Source organism: Ixodes scapularis, unplaced genomic scaffold (assembly GCF_016920785.2).
Source record: "Ixodes scapularis isolate PalLabHiFi unplaced genomic scaffold, ASM1692078v2 PGA_scaffold4__175_contigs__length_147842914, whole genome shotgun sequence".
NCBI lineage: Eukaryota > Metazoa > Arthropoda > Arachnida > Ixodida > Ixodidae > Ixodes > Ixodes scapularis.
This window is the reverse complement of record NW_024609879.1, coordinates 89,734,567-89,745,926: the sequence shown is the minus strand read 5'-3', so window position 1 is coordinate 89,745,926 and position 11,360 is coordinate 89,734,567. Positions and strand designations below refer to the sequence as shown.

General features: G+C 43.9%; 1 protein-coding gene across 1 annotated transcript; it reads right to left on the bottom strand.

Annotated features, from left to right (window-relative positions):
* Positions 1-1,325: 1,325 nt before the first annotated feature.
* Positions 1,326-5,332, bottom strand: LOC115308907 (putative zinc finger protein 702). The gene is made up of 2 exons (XM_040210973.2): positions 5,254-5,332; positions 1,326-1,943 (listed from the first exon to the last, which is right to left on the bottom strand). Exons 1-2 carry the CDS (start codon positions 5,330-5,332, stop codon positions 1,486-1,488), a joined length of 537 nt encoding a protein of 178 aa, XP_040066907.1. The 3' UTR covers positions 1,326-1,485.
* Between the last annotated feature and the right edge of the window lie 6,028 nt (positions 5,333-11,360).

Genomic DNA, 11,360 nt, shown 5'->3' with positions numbered 1-11,360 from the left:
AAGTACTCGGAATTTATTAATTATCCCATTATATTCAGCTCTAGCAATTTTCTTTTGACAGACCGCTACGGCATCAGGCTTCTTTATTGTGCGATGCGTACTTTCTGCAGTAGGACTTTTGCCCGTTTTTTTTTCTGGAAACACCCTATATGTCAGAACAAATATTTTATACGTTTGGGAACAGGACTACGCCTCCATCAAGTCTGGCGCATCAGGCAATAGTGACAACCACTGTACAGTCAGAGCAGATTAAGACATATTTAGATGGATTATACATATGTAGTTTTTAGACACATAACTATATACACAATTGAGTCAATTATGCCTTTAGTACAACACATGTATATGATCCGTCCACTACAAGAGGAATTTCGAATATTTAAAATCCTGACGAATTCAAGTGAAACTATCATCGTTTAAGCTTAGGTCCGAGCGTGGCCGATGTTATGAGCCGAAGGGCCAATCAAACAGCAAAAGAGGCACAAAGCCATGACGAGTTCTCTGCAGTTCATAGGACTACAGGAGTAGCCGGTATTCGCCATCTCTCTGTGCGTGCTCCTCCACCGGCTAGTTCTATCAAGCGCAGAGAGCACGCTATGGCTTTGCGCTTTTTGCACTGTTTTATTGGTCCTCCGGCTCACAAAATTGTCCGCGCTCGTACCTAAGGTGAAACGAAGTATATATGAACGCCAAATGAATAGCACTGAAAGTATGAATATCCTAAATGATGAGAACCGTCTTCGTGAATGCGCAAAAAAAAAAAGAAATCATGCAAAAGAAAACGTACATACGAGTATTACATGTAGCAAGCACATTGAGTGATGTCATCAGAATTCAGATACAAAAACTGGTCAAAAAGAAAAGGACGAAGAATATTACGAAATGAGATAGGAAATTTAACCGCATTTCTAAATCTTCGAGTCATGCATATTCTGTTGCAGTCCTATGAGCAAAGCATTAGTTTCCAGCTTGGTGTGTTAAATAGTTTCGAATATAGCTTTATTTCTCATCTAAAAATTATGCTGACCCCTCCTCATTACTCGGTTGCTCTTATACTTTCTTAACATTAGCAATATTCAAGATTGCTGTTGTTGAAAGACCTTAGTTATTTTATGAGTTCGTATGTTTATGGTCATGAGGAGGCCGACTTGAAAGGAACGTAAGTGACCCTACAGACAACCCAGAGACGTCAGGTGCATCACGCGATTAATGACTCTAAATGAATAAAGAAACACAAGGCTTCAAGTATTTTCTTTTTTTCGTGTACAAAAAAGAACTCTGGTCGCTTACTCTAAGGTAAATTTACATTTTTTAGCTGCGTTTACGCGATGAGTAAGAGGAGGGAACATTTTGAACCATGCGAAACACACACTGCTCGCAAGTAAAACCCTTGCAGGTCTATCGCCAAACGATATGAACACATGTCGGCGCTCGAGTATTTCGTTTAAACACCTTTCACAACTATGATGCGCGTGAGGGTTTCGATCACTTGCGATGTATCTTTCGATGATTGCTTAAACCGTTATCAGACGCAAATGCTCTACTGCAGGTCTCGCACTTGAACGGCTTCTCTCCGGTGTGAGTCCTCTCATGGTTCGCCAAACTGCCTTTCTGAGTAAATGCCCTGCTGCACGTGTTGCATTTGAACGGCTTCTCTCCGGTGTGAGTTCTAACATGAGCCTTCAAGTTACCCTTATGCGTGAACGTTTTTTCGCAGGCACCACAACTGAAGGGTCTCTCGCCAGTGTGAGTCCTCTCGTGGATGGTGACATCCTGTGCGGAAGAGCTTGAGTGAGGACAGAAGCGGCACGGGTGATTGTCCGGTTGTCGGAGCGTTGGCTGCTTGTGTGGGCCCGAATTGTTGGTCTGGGGAGATGTGTCACCTCTGCGGCTGGCACGGTCGAAGGTATCCACTTTGTCGCCATAGCCTGCTCCAATCCAGTCTGTTGGGATGACACGAGAGAGCAAGAAAGGTCGGCGCATTTTTAATTGTTCTGAACATGGTCCAGAATACCTACATTATGCCGGTGCGGCCTCCGTGGGCATTCGTTCATTTGAGATGTTAAAAAGGTTCATTCGCAAAGCTTGTAAATGTCTACAGGCGGTCGTTTAAGACTCGACTCTGGCAGCCCCATGGTGCGGCAGCTGTGGTGGCTTGCACGTTCTGCTACCCAAGTGCGGAAGGGAAGTCAAGCCGCCGCGGTCGCTGCTGCACAGTGTTGGCGGTAACGTGTTACAAGTAACGTCGTTACCGGTGACGCCTTTCGTTTTTCAGTAACGTGGTAATGTAATTGTTACTTTTCCAAGACAGTTACGGGTAACGTAGTTGCGTTAGTTATTTCAAGTAACAGATAACGTAATTAGGTTACTCAATACATCTTCTGAAAATTTGAAAAACGATGTTAGCGCAGAACGAGCGGGTTGGTAGGGATAATTAAACTTGAGGAAGAAAACGTGTTTGTCCCTCCCTTCTTGTTTTCTTCCTAAGTTTAATTTAAAAACGAACACCTGTATTTTTTGCCAGTTTCTATACATCGCTTTACCTAAAGTCCAGGCGCAGCTGATGCTACAAGCTGATGGGAATTACCAGAAAGAGGGAAAAGGGAACCATCATGGTGTTCTGCGTGTTCCTGTACGTGTTCAATCTTCGATGAACCAACCATAAACAGTCATGGCCCCTGACTTGTGATTTTGACGCTGGTTGATTCGTCCCATTAGCTCGTAGCGTCGGCTGCGTCTAGATTTAAGCTGAAACGTAGAACATGATTCAAGTAATTAATTATTGCACTCATTCTACATATTTTTCTAAAGTTTGCTTCTCTTTTTCCCACGCAGAAATTCCCACTTTAGAAAATCTCCAACGTCCGCGCCCGTCATCCCAGTGTTGAAAAACGCTGACACCAAAATAAAACAAAAACGCTGTTACCGTCAATTTCTAAATAAAAAGTAACGCAAAAGTAACATGCACTACTTTCTGCCGGTAACGGTAACGCGTTCCTTTCATTCATAATGATTGTGACTGTGTATTAAGTAGCACTGAAAGGGTCATTCACACACCCACAGATTATTATGTTACACAAAATAGCATTCAATAGGCTCGTAGAATAATCGTTGCGTAGCTTTGAAACTTGAAAAATCGCTAAGTTACACACCGAATATTTTACGAGCGATTTAAACAGGGAAAAACGCGGTTCTATATCGACAATGATGTGGACAGTTGCCAGTCTAAAGCTAAACTTCGGCGACACAAATAATGCAGGCAGAAAATATTCAATCATTTGAACAACGAAAATTTATTGGGCTATTTTATTCATTAAAAATCATTTATAGTGTTTTGACAGCCACTCGATCAATCGAAACTAAAAAAAGACTTTTTTTTTTAATTAATAAACTCAACACGGTACATTTTTTGGATATCAGTCAAGGAATATAGTGTAGCAATTGAAACTTCGAGTGCTCGGAAGGAACGTTCTTCCAGTAGAGCCCACCTTGATTGTTTACTTTCATTTGAGTTGTCGTTTCTCAGACTTTAAAATATAACTCCTTTATCTCCCCCCCCCCCCCCCCCATTTCCTAAGAAAATAAACGTTGCATTGTGTTGTGGTGTACTTTTCTGCTCGGTGCAGGGCACTAACCAAACCTTAAAGAACTTTCCACGTGGAAGAAACTTATGTACCACATCTGACTCCTTAGACTGAGGGGTCTCAAACACGCGGCCCACGACTTGCTGGGACGCGGCCCGCAGGCAACCGGCTACGTGTCGCGGTCCCAATGTCCAGAGCGCTGGAAATGGCATGCTCCATCTTGATCACATTTCGCCTATTCATTTTTACTCAAAATGTAGCCCTGCTCTTTTAACGTATTCACATAGTTTATGCTTATCTCTGTTCATTTGCCCTTTGTTTCTCTTTATATTTCTCTTGCCAGATTTTTGTAATGTACAATAATTCCGCGGCTAGACTGCAAGCGCAAGCTGTTCGTTGAAGGATGCATTTCGTCGGCGCGACCAATCAGCAGGAGCAACTGGCAAAGATAAAGCTACGAGACTGGTTTCCAAATTTCCACACTATCTCTTTTAGCCACCTACGGCTCCTCCCCCTTCCCCAAGCCGGGTAGCGACTCGCCCCGTACAGGAGGCCAACATCTCTCCCGGCTTTGCCTTTCCTTCTCTGGACCTCACAGCAAGAAGAATAAGAAGAAGCTCGGGATTCTCACCATCAAAAAGCTGTTACGATTAAAATACAAGTAATTGTTCGAGTGTTGTGGTAAAAATCGTCTGGAAAACAACAACTGTCACATTAACTGATTGTTTTTTGAGACATCTTGAGCTTGATTAATTCCTGGGTGGATTGAGCAACGGGAACGACGGTGTGCTTGTTCTATTAAAATGCCAGCATGTTGGTGGAGCGGAGCCATTATATTCTTATCACATCAGGTCAAGGCCCAAAGCAGGCTTATAAGCAAATCAAATGTAAAGATGTCACTAACAAATCTTTGACATAAAAAAAAATGAAGCACAAGGTCCCTCTCCTCCCTCGTCGTACGTTGGCCCTCGACTTTTCAGGCGTGAGATACCTGGCCCCCACTCTCAAATGAGTTTGAGGCCACTGCCTTAGAGTTTCCACGTTCTTCCACAAAACAGCACTCAATAAGCTCGTAAAATACTCGTTTTGTACCTTAGAAACTTAATAATTTGCGAAGATGTTTTAAAAGATGTTTTAATTCGACATTCGAATGCACATTTGCCAGTCTAAAGCTAAAGCTAGGTGTCACAAATAATGTTTTGAGAAAATCTTCAAGTATTTAAAACAGCCAAACCTTTTTGGGTTATTTTATGCGTCAAACGGAATTTGTAGCCTTTGTGAGAGCTACTCGATCAACCGGAACAAAAGGAAAAAATACAATTTTGTGATATAAATAAGCAACTCAGCATGGTACATTTCTCTGATATCAAAAAAGATGTATTAATTGCAACTTGGAGTGCTCGAACTAAATGTTCCTTCAGTTGAGCCCAGCTTGTTTGTTTACTTTCACTATAGTTGTAGTACACGGACTTTCGAATGTAACCCCTTTATCCCACGGGAGGAAAAATTTGTGTACCTCTTCAGACTCCTGACATTTTCCACCTTTTGGAAAACCAAGCTTACAAAACGTTTTTCAATCCGTGTGGAACCAACCGTTCATGAACATGGGAGGGTGTGCTAACAAGGCGCGAGGCTGGATGAGTGTTTTCCCGTGTGCGTCTTCGCATACCTGGTGTTGTTAGTTCTCTGGGCACCATAAGATCAGGGGCAGAAATCGCACCGCCGTCTGTCCAACCCTGCGGGTCCATCTTGCATGGTTGCCGCTGGATTTCGGCCTTTTGGAAAGAGAGCTCCGCGCTCCTGTCCTCGCAGTCCGTTCTCTGCCATTTGTTGTCGAATGCTGCGTGGGCAATTTCTGTTAGGAGTGAAGGCAAAATTTTATTTAGTTGCCTTCTTTTTATTTAGACTACACCAAAAGAGAAGCCCAACCAGAACAAACTCCAAGAACAAGCAAACAGAGACACATCGTGCAGATAAAGAAGAGAAATTCAGGGGTTTACATACGTATTGGGGTGTGATTCAAAAGGTAAAATAATCAAAGCACGAACAAACACGCGCATCATAACTGGATATTGAAAATCCCGAAAAGGTCGATTGTAAAAAATGCACGTGAACAAAACTTAAAAGCAATACTTCTCTATTAACCACGTACTACAAATGTTTCACTTCACCTTTAAACACTCGCTAAACATTACGTCGAAACAATCCCACACAAATCGAGCAAGACACAACTGAATATGATCAAGGAGCATTGTTTAGTTACGTCGCTCCTGCTCTGTAATGCTGAAAAAAGGCAGGCACGACACAAAACCAACTGTACGGTATTTCGCCGCCATAGGTTTTGGGAATTACACGTCAACAAAAACGGGGATACTGTGTGTCGGCGAACAAATCTATGGAAGGAATAAGGTCGCAAGTAGTTGGCTGAGCTGTGGCCATTCCTTATTGGATCCGACTAGTTGGTCCCATTAATCTGGGGAAGTCTAAGCCCAAAGGTCTGGCACTGCCAAAGTTGAGCTGGGCTGGTGGCTGGCCTCGGTCTGCAAGGTTTAGAAGAATGAGTATTAATAAACAGTCGCCAACACAAAGTTACTTTACCTGCCATCAAATATTGTCACATTCGATGAGCAAATCTAAAACTGAAGGATACCAGTGCCTGGAATTGCTCCAGTTGGCCATTCATTACTTCATTAAATTGCGCAGTAAATGATTAAGAATTCCGACGCAGAGACGAGAAAAAAGAAGGCAACAAACGGGAAAACGCGCATTTGCAGTTCAGTTTAATCAAGTAAAAAACTAAAGGCCACTTTCGAAATTAAACAGGACATGGATGACAACACCATTTATCAGTAGGAGGGTACCTGCCAGACATTTCAATCTGAAGGACCCGGAAAAATTACGTACTATGGGACTACACCATTTCAAAGTGTGAATGTTTTGGCCAAATAACACTGACCATTTCTATTTCCACGAGAGATGTTTCATTATATATGCAGCGTCAAACCGCTAGCGAGGAGGAAAATGTGTGCCGGTTCCGTCTGTGCCGCATCCACGCGACTAATGCCACCATTTATAAAATGATATGCAGTGCAGATCAATCATTCAGGCTCGCATTCTGCCAAAAACTAACATAAGCGGGGCCCACTTAGGAAGAACGAGTTTTAGCTGAGATACTTGGTTCACGTTCACGAGTTCCCCAAAAAACCGCATTGGTAAAAACCATTTTAGATCATCCAGAATTTGACCATAAAACGTTATAATTTGGTTAAGGCATCTCTAGTATAAATTGATCACCATTCAACACCAGTACAAAGTTTCCAGTTCCTATTACAAGGCAAATGTTTGTTTTCTCCTTTTTATTTCTTCCAACTCAAGACAAGCTTGAGTGGCTTTCTCCTCTTGACCTTAAGAGAAGGTGAAACGCTTCTTCCGAAAAAAAAGATAGAGGTTGATTTCTGCGTTGTTTGATCCCGTAATTCTGAAGATTTGGTTTGTTTTCCCCGAAGATGTAACTAAATGCGAGAACACACGAAAGACCTTTGACCAGTCGTTACGTCATAAAAGGATCTTTCGGCCGCCAAGCGCGTGTCGCTCGTGAGCAATCGCAGGCTTGCCACTCCCCTGCACTTTCAGCAATCATGACGTCTTTTTTTTTCCCCTTTTTAAAAATAGCAAGAGTCGCGTGCATAACTTTGACAGGCACTGAAGATGCGCGAGAGCGGAGATTCCGGAAACTCCTTTTATGACGGCACGCTCCGGGAAGGAGGGCCTTCAGCGGTACTTTCAAAATTATTTTCTACTGCCTTCGTGCATGAAATTGAAAAATAAATTAACCATTGGGCTTCCTGGAGGGCAAATTAAGACAATTTAAGTGTGTTTCCTCAATTACAAAACCGCTTCAGCTTTCCTTTGAAGGCATCTCATCTTCGAGACCGCCATAGCTTTAAACATTTCGAATCCCTCGTTAGTTTATTCGTAGTTTTGTTTATGCATTTTTAACAACTTCTACACACCTCCTCTGTAAAGTCTTCGCGGACCCTGAGAGCATGGTTCAGGCTGGAACATGGCTCGTATTACTGATTTTGTTCAGCCCTGTTCCGCCAGCTTTTCAAAACCAACTTTAGGGGTCGGTCTTGGTACCTGGTGAGAGCGATAGCATTCTCGCTTACTGATTGGACATGACGCCTCAGCGTTTTGCTCTGCGAGAGTTATCGACAAGTGCGAAGTCATGTCACTAGATAATCTCTAGTCTGTTCGCGAGTCCTTTTGGTGAGAGCTACTCACCAACATACGGATGGTGACAGGGTTCTCGAGGTATTTAAGGTATTTGTCCCGAGTACTACTTACATAGAAGAATTTGAGCTATGTAGGGCAGCGGGGCTGGAAATTTGCAGAGGGAGCGCTTGTTGTCGATCTCATCGAACGGGAAGTATAGCAGACCATTTTAGTTTCAGCTTGCGTCCCGTGTCACTTTCTCGTGGCACTCGCAAGCTTTTAGCAGACGGCTGCCTTTATTCCGGTTCGTTTACGGAAGACGTAAAAGATTTTCTTGTTTTCTCTTTGTCTGCGAATGACGCTTCGTAGCAGCCGAATTCTGTTGTTCACCTAAGTTAGCAGACTAGTCATCTGCAGACGTTTTCTTGACTCGCTCCGTAAAGACCCGGTAACACTGCTCGTACACCAAGCAAAAAGCAGTGTGCAAATACCATCTGAGGCTCGTTTCTTTCTCGTGTCATTTCATATTGGGCCTACCAAAACTGACTGCGGACGTGTTCAAAGCATACATATGTGTGCTTTGAACAGGTCTGCAGATAGTTTTCTTAAGACCCAACATGAGAGTACGGTCATAAAAGAACGAAGTTCGGCAGTTAACACACTTGTGACTGTTTACGACCGGAGGGGCTTGTGAACCATCTTGTGACTGCTGATGACCGGCCGCTGCGCTGAAGGTCATAAGTAGTCACCAGTGTTTTAAGCATGAGCGGTTGTAAGCATAGCAATAAGAAATTAATATACCTGCCTTTACTTGAGCAAACAATAAAGCAAACACGCAGATAGTGCACGCCGTTTCACCGAATTAGAGACCACCACCATCAGAGATTCTACATAATAAACCAAAAGTAAGACACACTATTCAGTTTGTCCGCATTAAGGCACACTTTGAGGGGTTATACAGATTCAATCAATAAATGTATGAAAGGCTTTGAAAGGAGTGGGAGGGGCGGGGGGGGGGGGTGAGGGCGTTAAATAGGCAAAGTGAGGTAAAGCAGACAATGGAAAGTTTACACGCTGCAGGCTCAACTGTAGCCATCTCATTTGATCCGACTCTGTCGCATACGTGTAAAGACATAATGTAGCACAAAGACGTTGCACCACAGAAGGGGGACTCGGCTGGTGACAGACCAACTTTCCAAAGCTGCAAAATGTCATTCACATCTGTGTCCAAATTCCTGCCGAGTTTGATCTGCAAGGTTAGAAAGACGACGGTTAATAAACAGGAAGGAACGGAAAGCGACAATACTTGTTTGTACCTTTAACTACGTATATTTAGCACGGTGAAACTGAGTGCGAAATTAAAAAAAAAAACAAGCATCGCAAATGAGGAATGAAAGAGTACAATTAAGATTTACATTTGAATGATATGAGTATGCACTGATCACCCGAACAAGGTAATATTCAGAGCCAACCTAGCGAATCAGTACACGAGATGTATCGTCCACTTCAACCCCTGCAATACTATGCTGTGATTGAAATTCTGTTCTCGTGAGTTTGACACGCCGTATTCCGAAAACAAAATGAGTATTAAAACTTCGTTTGGGGCTGAGGCGTATGAAGATGCGACCCATTAGGTCTCAGATTAATGGGGGTGAACGCAGTACAGCTGCGTTTGCATCTTCAGGTGTCAGTCGTCCCAGCTCTTCTTCTTAGAAGTTGTTTAGATTTCAATGGCTGCTGTGTGAATCTTCTTTCCTTCGCCATCCTGTACTGCCTTGGTCGACTGTTAAAGAGACACATCATGTATGAGATTAATAAATTCTGGTGTTTTCTAGCTGAGGAACAACCTTAGGTGTCTACTTCTGCCGGTTGATAACTCCAGTCCTGAACAAGACAACAAGGCTGAAGAGGCAGCGGTAGCTCCAGATTAGAATCCCTTAATCTTTCTTGGCGGCCCTCACAGAGTGGTGGCAACACTTGCGTCTGCTAACGGAGAGGCCACCTTATCTTCCGACACTACAACCTATTGTCCCGACACTACAACCTATTGTCCCGACCAGCCCTTGCTGAAGGATATGAAGATCGACCCTTTGCATCAAGTTCCCGTTTCTCAAGAACGGTTCGACAATCGTGTGGAGTCGTTTGTGGTTGAGGCGCTACAGTCATATACTAACAGCTGTCATATACTAACAATGAAAAACAAAATATCTAAAACTAACCTAAAAGTAACATTTCTTAGTAATGGCAAGTAAGGACACCGATATATCGTTGCAGTCGCAAAATGGTAATGGAGCTCTGTAACACGTTAGCTTTTTTCCAAGCTAACGAGTTACGATATTTCGTTACTTATTTTCGGTAATGGACACAACACTGCCAGGAAGCCTCTTACTGTTTTGCCGAAGCCAAAGTCCAATAGCACAAGGCTCGCTGGAGCGCGAACGTTATCGCCGGCATGGGCCTTGAGAGTGACGCAGACGGGCCCGCACAAAGAAGCGCCACGAACTGCATGAAGAAGCAAAAGGGATTAGACGACTGCATTGCTGGTACATTCACATGCCCACTGAAGGGTAAAGGAGAATGCCAGTTGTTTTAACTTGCGTCAAGAGTGATATCAATGTTGATGCAGATGACTGAGCCGCCATTGCCGACCTTCTGTTTTTTTACCGAGATGTCGAGCTACTGAAGCGGGTGTTGACGAGCCTCCACAAAGGCCTATGCTGGGGAGAAGGACACAATAGCATCTAAAGGAGCAATAATTAACCTGTCTTGCTGTGGCAATGATGAAGTGAAGCGATCGGAATAAGACGGAACAAAAACGGAAGGTCGGTTATGGCGGCGAACATCCACAACTCCCTGAAAGCGTATATAGGAATTATTCACTGGACGCAATATTTGTGGGTGCTGTTTAGAGCTCATCCTCAAAACGAGCTCGCATCAATAGGCTGCTAAGACCGGCACTCTTGATGGTGCGGAATGCACGTTGCAAAAGAACTGTGGAAGCTCGCCATCAGCACGCGCTCAGCATTAAGCTCCCCATAAGACAATCGAAAGTACCAGACCATAGCCACCTCAATACTCAGAAAACCTAGCAGGTCGACGACAGAACCCTGTATAGTGTCGCAGATTTTGAGCGAGAGGATGTGGTAGCGCAGATCATCAAAGAGTCATTTCTCGGAGAACCTGGACGTCAGCACACAGTTTTTGCAGCGGTGAGGACCTTAAAACACACTTCCGGGTCCTTGCGTCTCGCCGCAGAGCCTCGCGGCAGTGTCGACACGCTGCGTTTCCGTATCTCGCCGCAACGGGTCGCCAGTCACCTGGCTCTCCTCTCAACCGTTGTCTACCGCGCGACCTTTTCTATTTCGGCGGGCGCTTCTCGTGGCAATCTGCCAGGCTTTGTCAGTATAGAAGAGGCTATGGCCTCTTCTATACTGTGCTTCTACTGCGTTCAAATTCTTGCAGTTTCTTTATATTTTCCTCGTGATCGCGTTCCGCACCAAGAGCAGGCACACTTTTACTGTGTGACAGCTTGAGACGCTAGAGTTTGTACTACCCAAAACA